Consider the following 23,922-nt stretch of genomic DNA (forward strand, 5'->3'; position numbering starts at 1 on the left):
GCCATGGAAAGAAAATACAGCTAAATGCCAGGGATGTGCTTATCTGTGTTACTTTGTATAATAACTGTTGAACAGAGAGGCTCTGCAGGTACCAATAGCCAGAGATTACAGCACTGCATTTGACTGTGGGAAAAGACAGCTCTTCTCTTCCTGTTTTTCTGAAACACCTTCGGAGCACAGCTTAGAGAGGGGTGAGCTTTGCTCACACATCAGGACATTACACACTAGAGGAGGATTTCCCTAACAGGGCTTTGCAATGCTTTTCCCCCTCTCAACAGGCCACAAAACTGCGTATTAAATGGTTTTTAATAGGTCACTGGGAGCTTCCCTATCACCTAAAGCACAGAAAACCCTGTGTTGTGTTCTGTTCACACACAACTAATGGACACACACACACACTTGGAAAAATCCAAAACCTCAGACACATTAGGATGGCTTGGGTATCACCAGTCCTTTGCTGTACTGACTTCTGCAGAAGACTTGGGACATTTTAAGTTACTTATCCTGCACTAAGAAGATCCTTGTAAAACAGGCTCAAGTGCTTTTGAAGAAAGAGACAGAAAGGACAGGAGACATGTGGCTCACCTGAACTCATTGAGGGCATCCACAATTCTGTTATATGCCAAACTCCGCTGGCTGGCATCAGCTGATCTCCGACTCATTTTCATGGCCTTGAAAACAATCATTAAACAGATAAGTAACACACAGCTACAGGAGCACAGAAAATGGAAAACCAAGTCATGTGCTTGACTTTATCTTTTGTTCAGCAGGTCATGCAAATAATTCTTTTAAGAGATAAAGTGACGGTCCAAGTGCCAACTTTCCCATCTGAGGGAAGACAGGTGAAGCACATTTGCAGCTTCTGCTTCTTTTGTGCTTTTCACCATTCAAGGCATAAAAGTCAAAGTTTTAACTGCAGTGATGCAATTCCCACACCCAACATCAAGTTGATCCCACTTTTGTAACTAGCAACAAGAGTTAGAAATTAATCTGACAGGGCTGGGAGAACATACACAAGTGCAAGAAGCCAAAGGAACTGTGTTTACCTGTTCTATTGCACTCTTCAGTTTGTTCATGTGACTCTCAAAAAGAGGGAAGTGTGAAAAAAAGAACTCGTTAAATTTGTTGTTTTCATCTTCATCTTTTGAGAGTGAAAAAATAACCCCAATTGCTATCTTTTTCTTCCTAACAATTCCTGGATTTGGACCAGAGCTGTCATCTGACAAGTTGAAGCTTTCATCCATGGACCTTGGAGCAGGAACAAAAGGGAAAGTTAATGTAATCCACTGCTTAAAGTTGTACCTTGGTTTCCTGTGTGATTCAGTTCTTGAATATTTGACTTCAAATACCTTTTGCTTGAATGTGTTGTCAAATCATCATCTTTGATAACAACCCCTTTGTGATTTTTTACAAACAACTATGAATTGATTCTGCAATCACAAAACTCTGGAACCAGATTCAAAGTGTTCATAGGATCAGAATATTGGTATTCTAGTTCTCCCCCATTCTTGCCAAGAATTTGTGTTTTGAGTACCATCTTAGGGCTTCTTATCCTCAAAACTACAGCCTACAGATTTCCATGTTGCTGAAGGCTTTCCAGCTAGTGAAAAAACAACGAACGCCATGAGGCACACAGAGACTAAAAAAGTTCAGCCTGACTTACACCTCTGTAAATACCCCAGGTGAAAGCATCAGCAAGAGCAGATGCACATATGCAAGAGCAGAATGAGGCTGGCAGGGGTGTGTGGGCAGCAGGCAGCCCTGGCGTGGCCAGCTCACCATCGGGGGAAGACGCCGTTCTCCAGGCTGGTGGTCTGGCTGCGCCGCCAGCGCCGCTGGTAGCTGCTGGCACAGCTCTTGTTGAACGAGGAGCCCGGAGATGGAAACGGGGTGATGAGCAGGCTGCTGAGAGATGCTGCAACAACAAGAGGAATAAAAACCTCTCCAGAAAAAAGAGAATTCGGAATATAACACCAGCAACTAAACCGAGTCTCTCAAGAGACACTGATGTTGCTTCTCAAGCGCCTTCTCTTTTGCTTATCTATGTTTCTAATATAAAAATAACCAGTTTATAATGACATTAACAAGCCATGCAAGCATGACAAGGGTGGGACAGTCCTGCTGATTTACATAATAGGCAATGCACAGGATGCACCTTGCTCAGCAACCTGAGTATCAGGAAATAAATTCCTTGTGGAAAGGAGTAATGTTGATCACATCCTTTAACAGCCTTTACAATCCTAGCCCAAGTGTTCAACATCCTGAATCTGGAGGGAGGAAAGGGGTGCTGTTGAGGCCAATTCATGTTTTAACATTACCATCATAGGAACACAGAATCACAGAATAATTTGGGTTGGAAGGGAACTGAATTCTATCTCATTCCATCCCCTGCCATGGGCAGGGACACCTTTCACTAGACCAGGTTGCTCCAAGCCCCATCCAACCTGGCCTCCTGGATTTGGAAAGGAGATGACAGCAAGTATTGTTTAGAAATGCTGCAAGCTCATTTCCATATTTAATCTGCCTTGCTTATTTGCAGCTTGTTTAATAAAAGACACTGCTGTCAGGTTACTGTGAGCTGCCCCACACACACCCTCAACACCTGCACCACCTGGACCCGTGCAGAGAGGTGTCATTAATGTCACAGAGCAAACCAGAACAATCCCATTTCAGCACTACTTCATGATGTGCAGAGACCCCATGACAAATGAATATTTTTGGAGTTTACAGGGTTCACACATGGAACTGCCATTACCAGATCTTGCTATACCGCTGTCTCTGTCCTCGTTCTGCTCCCTCCCAGGCATATCCATAGGGTTGCTGTGAACTGTAAAACAAGGAATACCAATTAGCAGGGGAATGTACAGTTCCTTTCTTGTTTGCAGATCTCCATGTAATTAATGAAACAAAAACATGCTCATTAATTCAGATCAACAGCACTGCACAAGGCCATCACCAAGAAAGGCTGCTTAGCTGAACAAACCAAAACACTTACCTGAGAAGCCTGTATATGTTTTTCTCAAGTCCATACACCTATTTTAGTGCAAACTAAAACCAGGACTTTGTTTCTGTCCATAGATAATTTTCAATAAAATTTTATTGTACCAAGAGGATGTTGGTCACATTTGTAGTACTCAATGTATAGGCAAAACCCACCAAGACTCAAAATAAACACAACTTCATTCCTAGACCAGCTTTCTCAGGTATTAGATATGTACTTTTAAAGGAATTTTGAATGCTGTCTTTAAGAAATTGATACTTTTAAGTTGTGAGCAGTGCATTGGTTGTTCAACTAAGCTGTAAGCTGTCCAGATTCACAGTCTGCATCTAGACAAGATCAAAGGTGTGTCAGGCTCAACAGTCTTTAAATGTGATATATTTTACAAATATTTGTGTGAAATAAAGCTACTCAGCCATGGAAATAAGATCCACTAAAAGCAAGAAATGTCCATTTTGAATTAATCTAATTTAGCTGTAATTTTTACAGTTTGGTTGAAAACAATCCAGATCAAAATAGCTTGACATCATTGTGAAATATTATCCCCATAAATATTAATTCCATATTTAAATATTTAAGTTTCCAAAACAGAACAACACAGACAATCCCAAAGAGGACTATTAAATGCCTGCTGTCCTTTGGGGATTTAAGAAATGTGTCCAGAAAGGTAAGGGAGCAAACACCACTGTCCATGTTTTTCTTTTTTTTTTTAAATATGAGATCTTATTTGCAGGGCTAAACTACAAATCCAGAGTTTGTCACCCCAGCTAGACTAGCCCCACAGCACAGCACACAGCACACAGCAAACCTGCAAAGAAAGAGGCGCTCCGGATGAGGCGGAGCGGACCTTGCTCTGAGAATGCCCGCCTGGGGCTGCAAAGCTGGGAAAGACCTACATGGCAAAACGTAAAATACACATCAGAGAATGAGGTTAGTAAAGCAGAACAGTCCATAGGGAGGGGGCCAGGGCAGGGAAAGGTTTGAGCCAACATAAATGCAGAGTAACACAGGCAGGAGAACAGCTCTGAGGCTTTACCAGAACGCTGATGTGAGGATGAGTCTCACAGCTGGGCTATACAGCATTTATAGATTAAAATAATAGACCCAGCTTTCCACTGTCTCCCATACATGGATGGGGTTTCTCAAAAGGGCTCTTTTTTTTTTTAATTTTAAGGTTGAAAAATGATTAATTTATGCAGGCTCAAAGCCTAACTTGACCACAAACAGGAGATTCATCACAGAGTATAATGTTTGTTTTAACATCCGCACTGGTGGGGTGCCTGGGAACACTGCTTCTGAAGAGGAGGAGGAAGGGGAGAAAGAAGGCAGGAATTCATCTTAGTAGAACCAACAAAAAATTATAGGCTGAAGTAGTTCTGAGAATAGTCAGTACATAAGTTGAGTGAAATGATCACATAGAAAATAAATGTTAGCAGTCTCAGTAGTGCATTTTAAAAGTAATACTGGATTATAGATATACCAGGGAAACGGTGTATTTACTGTACACAGAGCCAGAAAAAACACATAAGTATTTTTAAAGAGTTAATTGCCAGACCCCCTCCTGTATTTGAAGCCAATGCTCACTCAAAGTTTTCTGATTATACAAAACACAAAGGCTGCACCTCAAAGCTCCCTTCCATTCTCTTAGGCCTCCAGTCATTAAAGGGAACACATGACCAGGGCTGCTTTGTTTTTTTTTAACCAGCACATGTGAAAAAAGCACCTTGTAAACAGTTCCCAGCCAAAACACATAAACCCTTCTCCAGTCACAGATGAGTCAGGAGCAGTCTCTGCTGCTGAGCACAGTTGGAAATGCTGCAGTTACAGATTAACTCCTCTCCCTGCTTCACCTAGGGTTCCCTCTGTGCTCAAACAGGAACTGTAAACAAACACTGCTGAAAACTTGTGCAGCTCAATCACAAAGAAAACTTCAGCATCCTCTTCTTGCTGGCAACCTTGTGCCTCTTGCCACACACCCTTACCCCAAGGTACCCATACCTCCAAAGCCTCAGAGCTCGGGTCTTGGGGCAGTCACCAGTCACCTCACAGCTGGACACAGGGAACAGGTGGTACTGGCTACACCTGAATCACTCCATGCCTAAGAGCTGCCTTATCTGAACTGGAACTTGCAGTTTAGATCACTCTAATGCTACAGCAAACTTCTGCCAGGCACAAGGCACAGCCAACCCTAACAGTAGATGAAGGTGATCTCCTGTCTCTTAGATCAGGTACCACATTCACTGCAAAAATCACAACTGAAGCCTGAAAGGAGTTTGGGAAATGAATTTGTAGGTTGCAAGGTTCTTACAACCTTAATTGGTTTCCCTTACAAATGGACTAGTGCAAATTATTTTAATGAGGTATACAGCTCATGAGCTTGAGCAGCATTTAAGCCCATGCTTGGGCACAGTCTTAGCAAAGTCAATGTGAAGGAAAGCAGTAAACACCCCTAAGATCTAGAACCACATCAGAGTCAGAAATCCATTTAAGAGTAACACAGTTATCAAATATACTCACTTCCAACCCTATAAAAGCATATTTTACATACAGAAATTTCCTGGAAAGCAACTGTAAAAATAAGCCCCTTATTCCACCTACAACAGACATTTGTTTGGGAAATCAACAATCAAAATGAACAGATAGGGAGGAGAGAGCCATGGATCAGGCTGCTACACTGGACAACCAAGCACTGAAGTCCAGTCCTATCAGCTCTACTGTTCCAAGAGGAAAAGCCAAGACCTTTGTTATCTAATGTTCATGGAGCCTCCACCCACAGCTCCTCCAGGGAAGCTGAGAACTGAGGACACCAGATGGTTTCTCAGGACTGCTTAGCTGCCATGGTCAGCCAGAGGAGAGAACACACAGATATTCTGTCTAATCTGATCCAAAGCTCCAGCTCAGCTGTGCAAGGTTAACTGAGACTTGTACAGGACACACAGCTACAAGTGCTCAGGTGGGCAGAGTACAGAGCAGAATGAGAATTATTAATGACAATAAAACCAGGGAACTGAGCCAGGCTGAATCAGTCCTGCCTGATCAGAGATATGCTCTTCAGGAATTTCTACAGAATGTTATTTTCCAACATTTTCTGTATTTGAACTTAAGTATATATAAATATTTCTATTATGTATTTTGTATACACATATGCAGCTGTGTATACTGAATGACTGCTAATTCCCTGAACAGTCCAAGTTATTCTCCTCCAAGCTCCATCACCATTAATTTTGTTACATCTTTATCTTTTTTTATATTTGATTTTATTTAAAAGATTTGCATGTTCTAGAATCTATGTTTACTCAAAGATATCAGCAAATAAAATCTGTTTGCAATTACCTATATTCCCAAGAAGTCCATTCATAATTGTACTGTGGTCAGGCTTTAATGTATTGCTGTCTTGATTAATGAACTCAAGACTGTCCTGCAACCTATAACAAACATAAAACATATAACAAAACCAGTGATTTGCATTTCAGTAGAATAGAGAGATAGTTCATTATTGCCAAAATGGAACAGACAATGTAAAAACACAGGCTTCTACTAGAAAAAGTTTTCATAGCCTAAGCCACATCTTCAAGTGGGTCACTTAATAACAGAAAACAGATATTTTTGTAACATATTTTTATAATATTTTTGTGTTTTGATATTTTTGTATTTTTCTTCATCTTGGACTGAATCCCCAAGGTTGCAGGTAGGTACTTTTGTACCTTACAGTATCAAGCTTCACCATATCAGCATGGAAGGAATGGTTCATTCATTTCCTTAGAGCCAGCTGAGGTGAAGACAACTGTGAGGGAAAGGTGAGGACACCACTGACAGGATGTAGCAAGGAGTTATTTTTTTACAGAAAGAATCTGGAGGGTCCAAGGAAAGTCCTGTGTGTCCTTGCATTCACCTCTTTCTGTGCAATAGCTACAAAGGGCAGGGCACTCACGTGTTCAGGCTGCCGTAGATGCTGCTGCCCGTGCGAGCTGTGAACACCTTGCTGAGCATGAGCTGGGGAGGGGAGCTGGGGAAGAGGAGGGAGATGTCAGTCACAAACAGTGCCAGGACAGGCTTTGCCTTCCATTTCACAGCCCTCCAGATTTTATGGACCTTAACACAACATAACACCTTTTTATTTCAAAAATGACCTCAGATTGACTTTAAAGCAAACACAGAAATCCATTTCAGTCTGCACTTGTGCCATTCAATTCACTGTTTATCAGCACTAAGGGTGAGTCTTCTGAAAACACCTGCAGCAACACGTTCATCTTACCGGATCTGATGAATTTTCAATGTGGAGCCCTTGTAGCTCATGGCCACAGAGCCAAACATCATCTCTCCAAGCATGTTGGCATCTGAGGAGCACCGAGAACCCTGCAAAAAATCAAACCCACCAACGTTTGGTTTGAAGCATTTTAGAGGCACTCTTCTACTAAGGCAACACACAAGAGAGAAAATATTCCTTATTTAAAAGATAAATATGCAAAATATCTTGCTGGAACACTGTTGAACATGCAAAGTTGAACAGTTTAATCAAGATAATGCTAAGAGAGAAAGTGATCTTCACACTGGCTGTGAGCTCAACCACTAAAACCATGCAACAAACCAAACCCACCTAGGTGAGGGGAAGCAGATTCCAACAGCACTGAGCCAGGGGACTAAACTTTTAACCATGTCTTAACACACCTCACTGAATTAAGCCTAAACCTTGCTCCTGCTTGACAAGAAGAATCAGCAGTTCACTGGAGATGTTAGACTGTGCAGTGGAGCCAAACTGGACCAATGTTTGCTTGACAAAGACTGAATCATAACTTATCCATGGATGATATTTTATATGGGATGAATCTCTCCCTGGTGCTTCTGTGATGGCACCAGGAAAGAGCTGCAGCATCACATTAGATGCCAGGCTGAAGTGGTGCAATTCCTGCTTCTCTGGTGGCAGGAGCTTGCTGTAAGGCACACAGGCTAAATACCAAGGAGCAAAGTCACTATGCTGCATCACTGGCTAGGGCAAATTCTGCAAACAAAACCCTAAAATTAAAAAATTACTCAGGGCAATCAACTGGAGACAACTGCTCTGCAGACAGACTTCTTATTTCTGTGTTTTCAATGACTGGGATTACTGTGCCTTTTTCCAGGGCTGTTTCACCTCCAGGCCAGCAGAGTGTAAGTGCTGGCTCTCCACTTGTGCCTTGCCCTGAATAACTTAAAATGTGGTGATCACTCACTAACACAGCTCAGCCAGTTCTCAGGTGAGGAGGTTTGGCAAAAGAGCAAGACATTTCCTACAAAGTGTGTGATAGCATTTAATTACTCCATTCCCTGGAGAAATCCTTCTAAAAGATCCTTAAACCCCTCACAGAAACAACCCTGCTGGAAGATGCTCATTGCATCTCCATATTCCTCATGCAAGCTCTAAACAACCAGAACCCTGAGTAACCATGTATTCTACACAGGACTGAAGTACAGAATGACAAGAATGGTTTGGGTTGGAAGGGACCTGGAAGCTCACCCAGTTCCACCCCCTGCCATGGGCAGGGACACCTCCCACTGTCCCAGGTTGCTCCAAGCCCAGTCCAGCCTGGCCTTGGACATTTCCAGGGGTAGGGCAGCCACAGCTTCCCTGGGCAGCCTGTGCCAGTGTCAGAGAGTGAGCCTGGAGCACAACCAAGGACAGGGTGTCCCCACCACAGACCCCTGCAGGCAGCAAGAACAGCTGTGAACATCCCACTGAGTGTTCCTGCTCACACCAGCCCACAGAACAAGGGCAGGAACAAGGAAATGCTCATCAGCCAAAAGGCAACACACTCACAACATTTCTCAATTTTTAGTTCTTTTCAAGCACTCTCAATTAAGCTGATGATACTTTTAACAGCCATGCTTGTAACCTCTGAAATCTATCCCTGCAAGGAGAGGGGATGACTGAAAGCAGAAACCACCACTGTAAAAATGAGGGTACAACTCCAAGGTTTGTAAGTGTTCAATGGCAGGACAAAAGCTGATCATTAGCTGGGCCTCAGTGAAATTTCCATCTCTGCCTGCCAGGACATCCCACTGCTCAGGTGCACTGCAGGCAGTACTGGAAAAACTAGAATTTAAAACCAGTCAGTATGAACCAGCAGCTCCAAGGAAATCTCAGCATAGATGTTAATGACTGCAGGAAATAACAGGTCTGCCAGCATCACAAAATCCCTGTCTTAAGAACACTGCAAATTACTACAGCCTCACGCTATGATTGTTGTTTTTAAATCTGTTGCAGATCTCCAAATGAAGGGGACAATTCTGATTAAATGTTAAGCCCTTGATGTGGGTTTTGATTTCAACTTTCTGCTGTTGTGAAAATATAATTCTAAAGCTCAGGAAAAATACTTTATCTTAGAGTATTGATTTTCTTTGTCAGACAGCCAAATTAAAGTGAAAATCAGCTGCTTTCAAATTTAATTATAGGGGTTTCCCTTTCCTCTGAAAGACAGACAAGCCCTGCTGAAGGCAAAGAGTGTGATAAGATGAGCCCATGGCCTGTTCAGTCTGGCATTTCCTCTACAATTAATAACAGTAATTTTACCATGCATAACCAAAGGCACATATTTTATGCATTTAATATGGAAACACTGTTACAGCTCAACTCTTTGGCCTTCTAATGCTGCAAAATACAGGTCACTCAAGACCAAAGCAGAGTACAACCAAATGGGGAAAGGGGTTAAATATTAAAAACTCAAACAAAAAGTAGCCAAGGAGCATCTGGCAAAAAGGGCACAGCTTGGGGTACTGACAGCCTGGACACAAACCAACTCCTCAGGTCACAGTTTAGAGCTCCCATAAAAACTGATCATAAAATACCCACAAGTGTTTGGGATTGCACATTAGCATATTAGAGGTAGTAACATTTGCATGATTTGGAAATTACATTTCTGAACATATTTTCAGCTTTTAATACTCCCTTTACTGTACATATTGTCCTGTCAATAACTAAGTGTATCTGTAAATTAAAAAGGCAATAAGAAAATAGGTTAAATATGGGACATAATTACAAATATGGAACCCTGGAACAAATCCTATTTCACCTTGCAGTTAAAGTAGCTCATAAATAATCAAAGTGTATTTAAACAAGAAAACATAAAGCAGTATTTTAAAAACCCCATAGTATTATATTATTATAGCCTTACAAAAAACAAACAAGAGAATTTATAAATACTCCAATAAGTAACCTCTGAGGCTACAGACACAGCAGTTAGAACATAGGAAATGCCAGGCTGAGTGAAGTCTGGACAAACTTACTCTGGCCCTTCTGCAAACCCAATGCTAAATTTTATTGCACATTAAAGAATTCTTGTATTTTTGTCTCTCTGCTCACTTGCTGGGGTAGCCTGGAAGGAGTCTGATGAATGCAGTAGATAGTTCACAATAAATGTGCTGTGGAAGACCAACTTCAGCTGGAAGTGTGTGGCACAGTCACACAGCCACTGAGATTTCAGTTCAACTCAGTAACATTTTGAGTGAGTGATACACATGAAGAAATGGGAACTTCAAAAGGAAAACTTTCCACAGCTTTAAAATACACCCTCATGCCAAACACTAAAATTTATTTTCTTTAGTAGCATTGAGCATTGTTAGCAGGGAGCCTGCTCTGGAGCAGAGCCAGTTTCTGGGTAGTGGGGGGCATGGTTTTTCTTGGGCACACAGTGCACAAAGGAGGTTGCTTTGTGCTGGAAGGGAGCTGCTGACAGAAACATCTCTTCCTTTCATAACCACAGTAATGCCCTGCCAGGAAGGGAGGAACGGAAAACAGATCTTCAGCCACCTTACCCAAGCTGTGGAAAAGAGTGTGATGAGACAGAGAAAACAAGAATACACAGCTTGCCAAATATAGCAGGAGTTAACGTGACAGTAGGAAAGTCAGCACTGGAAGCTTCTTCACTTCTATCTATGGGAGATTAAGACATCAGTAGTATTGTACTCCAGAGCAGGTTGTGGAGATAGCAGCTCCCTCAAACACACAATTACTTCATTACAAAGAGTGAAAAGGGCTTAGTTCTATTTTAGGGTAGCTTAATATAAAACACTTGTGATCTGTGGAAGGAGAGATGACAAAAATATATCCCTGTCAGATGACTCTAGCTACTCTCATGGCCAAAATCTCTTATATAAAATGGAATTCAAGTGCACCAAATCCCTTAAAAAGCTGTTACACAGACCATGCCTACAGACAATGCTATTTCTCTGGCATTTGACAGTGAAATAGACTACCTCATCTACACCAAGATATTTGTGTCTGATCACACCAAATGAGTGTTATCACCTGGGTCACAAAATGGAACAAATGCCCTGGTGAAATTGCTGCCATTCAAGACATCCCAAGAGAACCAGCTGGTTGGTTTTAGACTTGATAATACCCAAAGCTGCAGTGTTAAACACTCCTGAGTCACCCAAGGTCTTGGTTCTGACTGAAACCTGCTCTCCAGTGCCAGCGTCTCATTTCAAGTACTTTAAAACAGTCGTGCCTCACCTGCTGTGAGCATTTGACATGTGTTGTGGAAAAAAAAAAAGTGACTCACCTGGTATTTTGGGCATTGCTCTTTTGGATCAGAGAACGAGGAGGATGAATTGATTGAGCTATCCAAGGAAGAAGAGCTGTCTCCTCCAGGCTTTAGCTGGCAACACTTCCCAAAAACTCTCACCTGAGCATCACTGCAGAGTTTCTGAAATAAAGACAACACATGTGACACACTAAGACCTGTGACCTGAAATTGCTGTTAGTATCACTGTACTTACCTGTTCAAGTAAGATATTTAACAGCTGAAAGGCTCATGCCCCAGGAAACAGGTAACACACACCCATATCTCTGCAGCCTGGCTGTCCAAAGGAAAGCTGAGCCTTTTTACTTCCAATTAGCCAGAAGCTAACAGAACAGGTCACTACAACTCCATCTTCCTAAGTAGACTTTTTTAGACCCAGGATTAGGAGAGAGGATGGTACCAAAGCATTTAAAGGAAGGATGGAAATGTCCACCTTACTCCCTGTGCCTGCCAGAGTGGAGACGACACAGGAGTGTAAGCAGCAGCTCACCATTAATTATCAAGCAAGAATAACACAGAATTCAGAAGATTCATGTTACAAGGGCAAGTGGAGAGAAAAGATCCTGTTTTTCAGAATCTCTCCCTAGCTGTGTCTAAGCCCCCTAGCCTTTCTCAAGAGTGGCACAGAGGTGACACATTCCTTACATTTTCTGTATGAGGGAATTGTGAGGCTGAAAATGGGCAATGCTGAAAAACACAGTGCTACAGAGAAGGCAGAAAAGATTCAGAAAATTATGAAGAATTAATCCAAAAGCTAAACTTTGATAGAGATTCAGACAGAAAGCAGAGCAGAGAAGAGATCCTGTACAGATGGAGCTGGAACTGATGTACAGGATGGGTAGGATCTGTGTTCACTCTACACACAGAGAATTATCAATCACTGCCATGGGAGATGCTTCACTACGTTTCATTCACTATTTAAAAGCATTTGTGATTTCCCTTGAGAATCCCAGCATCCCAAGCAGAATCAGCATCCACCAAGTTAATGCAGTTTACACAGCACTGGCATTGCCAACCCTCTTCACCTAAAGATCTCAATGTATTTTTCACACACTCGTTACACTTCAGCACACCCCCGTAAGGTTGGCATTATTTACATCTGCTGGTAGGCAGCACTAGGAGACAGAAATAGTCTACACTGCTCAAAATTCTGCACTAACTCTGCCCTAAGACTTCCTTAATTACCATTTCCTACACAATCACCAAACCAGTAAGAGCAAGCTGGAAGCAAACCCTGCTGAAAGCAAGGTTTAAGGACAGATGGGAACACAGAAGTGCTGTTATGTGTCACAGCTTCATCTCTGGACTCATAGCTCCTGCCACAAGCTTCCTCATCATCCAAGAACATGGCCATGTCTCAGCTTTTAAGGAAAAGGCATAAAGAAAAGTGTGAAATAGCCAAGGCACACATTAGTAACTCCACAACTGCTCAATAATCAGCAATAGCTGCTTGAAAAGATGACTGGCCTTACTGCTGTGGAGGGATGGGAGTCCCATGCCTCTGTCCTAGGTTGTCCAGGTTATTTTTTCAGGGACAGGTGACTTAAATTTGGCCCTAACTGTGGTTCAGCAAAGCAGCAGAAAATGGCCAGGATTATAAAGCCCTACGTGGCAGCCTCCACTGCTACTCCCTTAGAGAGCTGCTGCCACAGAAAGCCTCAAGGAAAAATGTGCAGAGGAATTAGTAACAGAGGGGAGGGAAGTGTTCACTTTCCCCCAGCCCTGTCAGCTTTCCTGACACACAGCAGTGTCCTCTCCTTTCCACAGAGAGGAGAGCTCACTGAAATCCTGCAATATGCAGATTTGCTAATGGCTACTGAGGATCTGTGGCTTGAGCACAGTGCACAATGGCTGGAACATGTGAACGATCATCATATGACTTCAGTAGGAGCTCGTGAACCAGAATTGCATTTTATCTCTGACACAAACAACAATGTCCTAGGCTAGGCAGGCATCATGTGATAAAACCACATACAATCCACAGGGTTACAGCAGCTTTTGCAGGCAAACCACATTTCAGCTTGCATTTTCCATCAGATGTTGAAAGTTCCTTCTAAAATGTTACAATTATAACTAAGCTTCCTTGAGACTGTAGAAATGCATTTACTGACTTTACAAGAGAAAATAAAATTCTGTGCATTAAAAAGAATAGGCTGAGTTTGCAAATCAATTACTTTTACATAATTTCTTCTCATTGTCACTGCGTTTTTCTGCACAGCAGCTTTTCCCAGATCCACTGGGTGCTCGGGTAACTTGCAGTAATAGTTGCCTAATTTAAATAGCAAACCAGGAAAATGGCTGTTTGGTCTTTGCAGTGGAGTTTAATGAAGCAAAACTCCTGCAAGGAGTCTTTAAATGAGGTCAGAATCTTTTAGCTCCCACTTTTCAGAACCTTGTGAACAGTAAATCTCTCCTAAAATGCAGATGACTTTTGGTGTTTGCACTTTCACAAACTTAGCATGTGTTTAAGATGAACTCCTTGGACAATGAAATCAAGTACTTGCAGTGACCCTTCCCTCTGCAATTTCTGACTTCAAATGTCAATGAAATTTTAGATGCTACAAATCTCAAGATATTAGCCATCAAAGGAGTAGGATTACTTGCATTCCTACATAATATTCCAAAGATATTCAAGCCAGGCTTCCAAAAATAAAAAAGTAACCTCATTATTTAAGAACTGTACAAGGGAAAGTTTCAAGGCTGTGAATTTTCTTCCCAATTAGACAGAGTTGCATCAAATCCGATCCCTGGGCAAGGTGGTGCTGGAGTGCTCTGAAATGCCCATTTTTGCTGGAGAGCAGAACATCTGCTGGAAGGATGGTGCAGGCAGCTCTGCTCCTGGCTGCCACCCTGCTCTCCCTGCTGGGGTCACACTCTGTTCTCTCCCTGCCAGCTCACTGCAGATACCACCCAGCTCCAAAGACTTCTGGCAGTGCCAGTTCTGACATTAGAGGTCATCGCTTGCTGAAATTCTTGGAGACCTATCAGGTAGATCTGAAGAAAACTTAAAGTAAAATGTCTTTATAGGGTACAGGGTACAAAGTCATTTTCTTCCTCAGTTCCTCTTCTGGAGTCTTTTTTCTCCACATCTGATAGCAAAGCCTTTTAACTCTTTGACACAAACTCTCTATTCTCCTCAGCAAGTGGGAAAAACATGCCCAGTGCTGTGAATAGGAAGAGGAATTTCTGCTGGGCAGGTTTTGCTTTGGGGATAACAAGAAAGTTCAAAGGAGCCTGGTGTGTTGAACTAAATCAGAGTCTGTGTAGGTGTGTTAGGGCTGTGACTGAGTGACAGAAGGGAAAAGAAATGTCATCATATGCTTTACTCTTTTTTACCTCTCTGCAACAGCAGGTGCTCAAATACCACTGAGGTGGCAGTGATAGAGAAATCTCTATTTCCAAGCAAAGTTGCTACTCTTGAAGAGATCTGTTCCTCATTTTCAAAACAGGCTTTCCAGAATAAAAAATATTTCAAAACATACAAATTAACTCTTTTGCTGTATTAATATGAGTTGGTCTGTATGTGAAATGAAATGTATGTATCCACCCAACCCATGGGAGTAACCTGAACAGGCACTCATTCCTCCTCTTCAAGTGCTCATGTAAAAATCCAGATATCTTTCTTAAAATGCAGCTGCCAAGTGCTGCAATTTTCCTCTATTTCTAGAGTTGTTGAGTTCCTCCATTACTCAGAGGTCAGTGAAAGAAGTCAAGACAACCAACCCTGTGCTCCCTTACTCCACTAGTATTTTTCCATGTCTGTTTAGAGAGAATAAGCTGAGCTAAGAAGGTGGGACTTGATCTCTGTGCTTACAGCTTTATCCATCTGCTCCACTCCGCTCAGACAGAGTCCAGAGTCTCCATTTCACACAACTCACCTAAAAGCAAAAGGCTCACTATCCAATTACTAATCCCTCACAGCAATTTGCTGTTCAACATTATCCAGTGCTGAAGTCTATCAGAACACATGGCTAATCCTGGCTTGTTTCAAGCAGCATGCCATTTCTCTACTTTGGGATAAATATGACATTCAGAGTACAACAAATTGACACTGAAGGAGATCAAGTATCCTATGACCTTTTAGTGAAATTATTCACAGATAAAGACAACTAGTGGAAGAGGTGAACTTTCTATTCTCCAAATTGAATTTCACTACTGCACCTCTACATCCCAAATTCTGTACCCCAGGTTTCTCATTTCTTCAGAAAACCAAAACAAATGCTATTTCTGAAAACCTTCAGCCTCTGGGTCCGGGCAACAAGTCACTGCCCTTCTCTGATTCCTTGTCTTTCCCCCTTTCCTACCACATGCCCAAACTCTAGATCTCTGCTCAGCACAGTGCAGTTTGGGTCCTTCCTTTTTGTTCCTCCCTTCTCTTCCTCATGGTCCCTTGACACCCCCCTTCCTCCCTGTACTTCAAACCTTCCTCTAGGCTGATCTTCAAACTTCTGAAATCTTTTAGCTCTTACACATCCCATCAGCACCTCTCTCCAGCTAGATCTCCAATGTTAACCACTCTATTATCATAAATCCCCACTGGACAAAACTGAAAGGAAAATGAGCATTAAAATGAGACAGTTAATTAATCCCTGTCTCACTTTGGCCATTCCAAGGGAAGCCATGATCCAAGGTTCCCCTTTTCAGCTTCTTCTTTACTTCACTCCCCACTCCTCCCTCCTGGCATCATTTCTGTGGCATCCTTATCCCAATCAATTACCAGCCCTTGGAGGCAAACTCCTCATCCTTCAGCTGGCCTTTGCACACTGGCAGTTATGGGGACATAATTCCTGCACCACACAGTAAAACACAAGCCAGCCTTAGCACGAGCTGAGTATGGATGCAGTGTCAAGGTTGGGAAGCCAGCCAAGCACAGGGAAAGGCAGAGTGAGGCTGACAGCCCAGCACTGCCTGGGCCACCTGGCTGCTGCACCTTAAGCAGGAAAAGGAGCTGCTTGTTGTGCTTATTTGAAATTCAAAGGAGCCTGGTGCTACAGTTGTGGAGCACACCTGTGTTCACACACAGCTCCTGGCTCAGGCACTCAGCATAGCCCAGGGCACAGGGAGGAGAGCAGGGCTGATGGCACCTGGGAGCAGAGAGCAGGACAGGAGATGTCAGAGCAAGAGGAGCAGAACAGAACCTAACAGCAGAAACCAGTCATAGGTTGTAACATTATCACCTGCACATCAAGTAACAGAGTCTCATTAGACATGAGATACTTACTGCTTTGAGGAACAAAAAAAATAACTCTCTAGAGGAGACAGTGGCTCAAACCCACAAGCTTGCCCATAGAAGTTCTTTGATGCCCAAAAATCCAAGGGATGCAGATGCTTGGGTGGGGACAGAGGCTGTTCAGTAAAGCCATCAGCAATGCCTCCTCCTCATACCACAGGCTGCCCTGGTGCAGTCAGTGTGCAAATGGCTGCTCTGATGCATTTGCTCATGACCGAGTGCCACAGGGCTGCAAGGGGCAGCCACTCTCTTTCTGGGACACCCTGGCAGAAATCACACACACAATTTTCTGATGCTCAGGAGACAGCAGCCTTTCCCCTCTCTTCCAGAGCCCAGCTGATCAACAGCCCATCCCTTGGAAAGCTGGGGAAGGACCTCTCCTGCTTAGCACCAAAAAAGGTAGAGGACTCACAAAGGGGATCTCTCTGCCTCCCACATGCAAAGTGCCCACAGCTGCCTGAGGCAGATCTGTGCCTGGCACAGCCTTGGGCCAACATTCCCGGTGTGGGGAATGGCCTCCAGCCCTCCTCCCTCACCAGGCTGCTGCTCAGCCTCCCTGGCACGTTTAACTCTAGCAAGGCTGGGGGAATCACCACTTCTCCTGAGCAATCAGAATATTGGAATGGCCACTGCAAACTCCTGACTGCCTTCAGTGTCCTGCTGAGCAAAACCCTCCCCAAATTCTTGTCTGCTTAATATTTACCTTCACTGAAGACATGAAGAGGCTGAATTAATATCCAATGAAAACAAAAGGTCCTTATTTGTGTTATAGCCACATTTCCCTCACAGGTAAGATGAACCTAGTAATGCTTTACTAAGGAGAGCCCAACTTGGTGTGAGCACAAACTCAGCAGTTTTCACTGATCAAAAATCCAGAGCTTACTGTTTTATTTCTTGAAACATCTATGTCTGCAAAGATTTTCTCTGATGCTCCCTAAATTTTATGACCACACCCTCCCTTACAGAATTCAAATGCCTGAGCCACGTTCAACCTTGGCCCACCACACACAACTTTTGACATATGTAGGGATTATACATATAAACCAGACCAAAATACATCTCACCTTGCAGGCATACAACTCTTAAATTATAATTGCTTTCATGTCTGATAAACAACAGAAAATGGGAACTGAAGAGCACAGCACCATAAAGCAAAGTGGTGTGTAGTTCTCTGTGCTAGACTGCTTTGACTTGAACCAGAACACTCTGGCCACTGCCAGGCACTCTTCCAAATGTCTCCCAGTGTTATTTGTAGATCCAGAGGTGTAAGTCACATTAGAAAATGGGGGTGAGGGGGAAGAGATGCAGAAAGCCTTGCACAAAAAGTGGGGTGCTGAACAGATACCCTTTTCAGACCAAAGAGTGCCCAGCCCACACATGGCTGGCAGCAAAAGGGCAAGAGTGCCTTGGAATGTGCTTAGAGCCAAGATCTGGCTTTGTATAGGCAGGGTGTGTCTTTGCTAATGAAAATCATGATAAAGAGCAGAGAAAGGAACAATGCAATTCCTTGAAAATGGCCAGTACATCCTGCTCACTGCACAAACCCACACTGAGCTCACATCAAGCCCAGCTGAAGACTCTCCTGCAGGTTTTTACCTGCAAACTTTTGTTTCATGAGAAAAGCTTTGCCTGACATGACATTACCTGAATGCTGCAGAAAGCAGATACATGGCAAGCAAATGCTTCAATATATCCACTTTCAAAGAATCCTAGTACTATGAAAAACAGATGTATAGAGTTCCTAGAGATGACTTCTGGGTATTTCAAATGCCATGGAAAGAGTTTTCCTCCACAAGTCTTATGTGGAGATGGTGAGTACAGCTGTTTCCCTCTCCCTTTGCAAAGAAAAAGGGAACATTAATATGGAACCATATCAGCTCCACTATCAGCCATTTATCCTGTGGCTGTTGAGATGCCACAGTCAATGAGCATTCTGAAGTAACCTAAAACAGTGAAGTCTGAAAGTTCAGTGGGCAAGTACACATCTATCTTAAAGAGGTTTTAGACTTTCAAAAAATTAATTTCAATCTGGCAAGAGGATTTATACTGTAATATACTTTATTAATGAAGTAATAGTGGTAAGTACAGCCAGCAATTCATACCAATAAACCACTTCTAAAGATCTCCTGTCTTTAAAAACCTGTTTTCCTGGCAAGAACTTCAGGAAGAACAGGAACTAACAGAACCATTCTTACAAGTTTAAATAAAAAATAAAAACTAACTTTTTAACATTTGTGAAACCTGCTTTATTTCACAAATTCTCTATAAAAAACAGGAAATTGGGATCTTGATTCATCACTATAAAAGCACTAGAGTAAGCAATGGAGAAGCCTGGGAGTTTGTGCCTGGTAAGACACAGATTCCAGAGGTTTGGATATTGGACTTGAGACCAGGGTTAAGAGCATCAGGCTGGCAACAGGCTGGAAGAGCTTGGAAAGCTGGATGAAAAATCTGCTTGCTGTACTCCCACACCCAGCAGGAAAACCAGAGCTTGGAGGTAATGTGTTATTTTGTGTACTCCTGCTTACAGAAGGACCTTTGTAAGTCCTATAGGTAAAAGCAGCTGGAATCATTAATTTCAATTAATGCACACCATGCTTTCTGCTTGCAGAGCTTAAAATGATTTGTGAATTTTTTAGAAATGGTGACAAGGAAGTTCAAAGCAGCAAAATAAGTTGTCCAGCCTCATACCACCACTTTCAGTAGCACTGTGGCCAGAAATTAATCTTCTGTCCAGAGCCCTTAGAAGGAAGTATCCTCATCTGACCACATCCATTTCAGTTTCAATTAATAGATTACCATGCAAATCATGCCAAAAGGAAAACCAGAGTTTTCAAGTAACTTTGTGTGAAAAAACTGTCAGCAAAGCATATAAACAACAATTGATAAAAGTTAACCAAACAAGACACAAGAGGACACAGGGCTGGGGGGACCTTCTGTTTAAGAATGCAGACCCCACCAGGACACAAAACTAGATCAGTAAATCCCAGTTCAGGCCGTTTCAGCCCCCAGCACTGCATGCTGCAGCCCCAGGAAGAAATCCTTCTCACTGAAAGAGCAGAAAGTAGATAAACCCCAGAACAGAGAGATCACTATAGTATTTAAAGCTGGTAAAAGTGAAACCTCTGAAACCTGAATAATTTGCAACTTAACAGGCATTTAAATATAGCCCTGCATATAACCAGCATTTAAACGTTAATGTGACTAAAAAAGAATATATGCAATTTATCAATTTGGCCATTTGAAAAATACAACTATAAACATGTAAATTAGCAAAATACTCACCGACACTGAAACATCCTCTATTTTTCTTTTAGCACTGGAATCAAATAAGACATTCCGTCCCCTTCTCTCACAGTCCTGATACACGATCAGTCGGATCTGACTTGGGTCAAACTCCGGCAAAGGCCAGCTTTAATTGAAAAAGAAAAGAGCAGAAGGATCAATTACCACAACTCTTTATTACACTGCTCTTTTTACATTATCTGTATATACAACTAGATTAAAACAGAGTCCAGAAAACTCAATGCCATTTCATTAAACCCTTTGATCCTGTAGCCAGAACTACGGCCTTTGTTTTCTTTTCTTTCCCCTACATGTGCCAAATTGCACTGTCATAAACTGCACCAATCCTCTACAACTGTACAAAATGATGTGTGCAGCATTAATAGATCTTGTGCTCTGTCTTGTGATGTTTTCTTCAAGTTCCAGCTATCTAGAATCAATGTCATAGAACTTAGCTTTTGCATTTAAAGACATAAAAAACCCCAAGATGAATAATCACAGGGTGGTTTCAGAGAACCACCTGGCTCTCTCCACATAAGCCACTGTGACTCAAGGGCATGGTCAGCAAACCACACAAAGCAGTCCTAACACACCTATTCCCAAACTGGTTTCCAAGGGAAGGAGCTTTCCTGAAGCCTCAGAACCTTTCCTAGTGCCACTACTCCAGAGGAGGTCTCAAAGGGAGAACTTGCCAGGATCAGGTTTGGAAACCATTCCATAATCTCCTCTTTAAGGGTGCTTTGTAGCCACCATTTTAAATTTTCAATTTAAAAAGCCAGCCATCACTTTAAAGCCCAGCAAGCATTGTCATCCATTGGCTTGGGAATCCATTTTCACTGACACCATCTCAATTCTTGGAAGATAGGAAACAAGATACCTGCTGTATCCATGAAACCACCAGGGATCATCTTTCAGCTAGTTTACAAGCCATTTCCTAGATCAAGTGAAATTCTGTCTCCCTTATTCTTGGCTTTTAGACAAGCAGTGTTAGCATGAACTTCAAGGACCAGAAACAAGGCACTGGAACTTTCCAGTCATTAATGAAGGATACAGATTCCCAATTTGCATGAAGCTGAACATGAATTTCAGCAAAAAGACACCCATAACATGGGTTAAACCTGGCATGCTAGACTCCAAGACAGTAGTAAAATTTCCTCTCCTCTAACTCAGCACCCAAAGAGTTTCCTGCTCTGCACCCATGCTTTATGTGACCAACAAGTTCTGTAACAGCAGAAAGTCCATTTGATCACCAAAGCCATCATCACCTATCTGAAGTTTTTAAGGCTGCTCAGCATAGGTACACAAGTTTTACAGCTAGTGTAGTCCCAACGAGGTGAAACTAAGCATCAAGACATACAGTTACACACTCTCCTGAGATGGAATCTATTTCCTAATCTGCCCATCCGCACCATTTAGCAACAAGAGAGAAAAACAGAAGCTGCAGAGAAGATGGTGTGTAACAAATGTCCAAATCAACTTATTACAAGAAAGAAAACCTTGAGCAACTTGAGCTGAAATAACTTCATGTCTAGATTTGGGGGCAAAGAGCCACACACCCTCTCATTTGGGCACCTAAAGCCAAGTGTTACCCGCAGCATGAAATGCCCACACGAAGTGCAGACACCAAACTGAGCAAACTCTGCGCCAAAACCCAAGCACAGTGACAAACTCAGAGCTTCCACTTACTGAAGGCTCTCCTAATTAACCCCATCTTGCATTTCAGAAAATGTAAGAAAACAAAGCCCCTATTTGACACATGGCTGGGGTGTTACCAATGGAGAGGCACAAAAGGCACTAGAGCTGGGGATGGTAACTGCTCAGAGCATGACTTTGGCTAGAAGTGAGGAGGACCACTGGATAAACTGGCTTCCTGGAAGAACAGCCTCCATATATTAAAGTGGAATCAGTGGAAGTCCAGAAACAAACATTTTTTCCAGATAGGCCACTGTGGTTCCTATAAAGAAACTATGTGACAATAACAATGACTTGCTTGCCAGAAGGGTGCTTTTGCTTGCTCCACCCTTGCAACGCGTTTGAATTTCCTTCACCCTCAGACAAAAGCATGTCTTCCATTACCTAGTACTTTTGATATTTGACTTTGAAATTACTGGCAAAGAAGGCAGTAGCTGTTCCAGATCTTAGGAAAGTCTACTTATAAAGAGCTCCAAGTGCAGATTACACACTAAGAGGAGAGAAAGCTAAATATAAAACTCTTGCTGTATTCAGAAACGTATTTGATGAAAGTAACAAGAGCTTGTTTACTTCTCAGCTTCTTCACATGACATTTCAACTTTCTCTAGACAAGCATTTAGTAGCTATTATCCATCATAATTTGTGATAATTCCAAAGAAGCGCTATCTCTGTTACATAATAGCATCCTTAAGCACATTTCAGCCTTGCAAAAACATTCCCTGGCAATAGCAGGCCACTTCCCAAACCAGAAGAGCCTTTCAGAGAGCTGGGGGAAAGTTCATTCAGACAGACAGTAAACAGAAGGCAGCCTGGCACCTCCAACTCACCCCCACCAGTGAGGGGGAAGCAGGACACAGAGCTTTGCTTTTGTTGTTAGCAGATTTAAAATACTGTTAAGCTTGATATCTGAATAGATTATCCCCAGAAACATAAAATTCCTGCATGCAAGAGGCATTCTCAAAACAAATATAACAGGGCAGCACTCCAGCGCTCCTCTTCAGCAGATGAAAACTGACCTAGATCTTCTGAATATAATTAGTTCTGTTTATAAATGGAAACTAACTTTGACATTTAACTGATGTTTTCTTGAGATTCCTACAGGAAAACCAGGAGACGTAGAATGAAATGTTCTAGCAATGATAATGAAAGGTGAGTCTCCATTTCCCACACTGCTCTGGAAATGACAGTTTCTTAATGAGGACTTTTTCCTGCATGAACTATCTGCCACTCTTTGATCTTTCCTTGAAACTTAGTAGAATTAAAGAAAAACCCCAAAATTAACCCAGGGCAAAAACCCCATAAGAACCACCGCCAAGAAAACCCCAAATACCTTTCACCAGTAGAAGTGTTTGCAACTTTGCCACACAGTGCTGTGACCTCAGGCATGGAACAAAACAATAATTGGTGACAAATAAATTCCTTCTGAGCAGGACACTGCTCCTGTGGAGATCTCCACTACACAAGTGGGGATTCCTCTAGAATGAGATGTTCAAAATACCTATATGGAGAGGAAATCTGTTGACATATAAATGCTGTATGGGATGTTTTAGAAACAAAACCCAGCTCTCACACCATGACAGACTGGTTGAGGTTGGAAGGGTCTTCTGGAGGGCATCTGATCCAATGCCCCTACACAGACACTCATGAAAGCAAAAGTGAAAAGAGTGCAAAAGAAAAGGAATTATTTGGGAGAGAAAGGGAAAATCCCATATTATTAATGGAATGGAATTATTAGAAACTAGCAACAATGAGACCAAGATCTGAAAAATGGTATTTTAATGCATATTCACACTTAAGCCCTACTGTTGTTCAGCTCTTCCCTTTTTTTTTGTCCTTTCTGCTTTTCTGCCTTTTTTACCTTCAATCACAAGGAATATCACCTGTAACTTACACTTACAAATCCATTTCATGCTTCCTGACACCTCTACTATAGAGAGTCATAGCAATCCATAATTCCACCTGCTCTCTAAGGATGAATTTTCTCGTGTTCCTGGAGTTTATTACCACCATCAATGTTTCTCAGCAAGAATTGAATGGCTGTAAATTGGTATTATTTCACTCTGGGCAAGTTGTAATAGATGACACAACAGACACAGAAATCCTTCGTTACCACTGCAACAATTAAAATACAGGATTTTCCCCTGTAATTGAATCCCAGT

General features: G+C 42.3%; 1 protein-coding gene across 3 annotated transcripts in view; it reads right to left on the bottom strand.

The window, feature by feature from the left end:
* Positions 1-23,922, bottom strand: part of FNIP1 (folliculin interacting protein 1) — a 64,757-nt gene that overhangs the window by 17,248 nt on the left and 23,587 nt on the right. For 2 of the 3 annotated variants that reach the window (XM_066560134.1, XM_066560135.1), the window contains exons 2-11: positions 20,072-20,198; positions 11,536-11,679; positions 7,254-7,354; positions 6,930-7,004; positions 6,332-6,423; positions 3,807-3,890; positions 2,756-2,827; positions 1,780-1,915; positions 1,047-1,248; positions 586-671 (exon numbers count right to left, since the gene is read on the bottom strand). In XM_066560134.1, the coding sequence (XP_066416231.1) occupies positions 586-671; positions 1,047-1,248; positions 1,780-1,915; positions 2,756-2,827; positions 3,807-3,890; positions 6,332-6,423; positions 6,930-7,004; positions 7,254-7,354; positions 11,536-11,679; positions 20,072-20,198 (1,119 nt within the window). The remainder of the gene's footprint in view (positions 1-585; positions 672-1,046; positions 1,249-1,779; positions 1,916-2,755; positions 2,828-3,806; positions 3,891-6,331; positions 6,424-6,929; positions 7,005-7,253; positions 7,355-11,535; positions 11,680-20,071; positions 20,199-23,922) is intronic. The other variant, XM_066560136.1, reaches the window with a different exon arrangement.

This window comes from Molothrus aeneus, chromosome 15 (genome assembly GCF_037042795.1).
Source record: "Molothrus aeneus isolate 106 chromosome 15, BPBGC_Maene_1.0, whole genome shotgun sequence".
In the NCBI taxonomy this organism is placed as follows: domain Eukaryota; kingdom Metazoa; phylum Chordata; class Aves; order Passeriformes; family Icteridae; genus Molothrus; species Molothrus aeneus.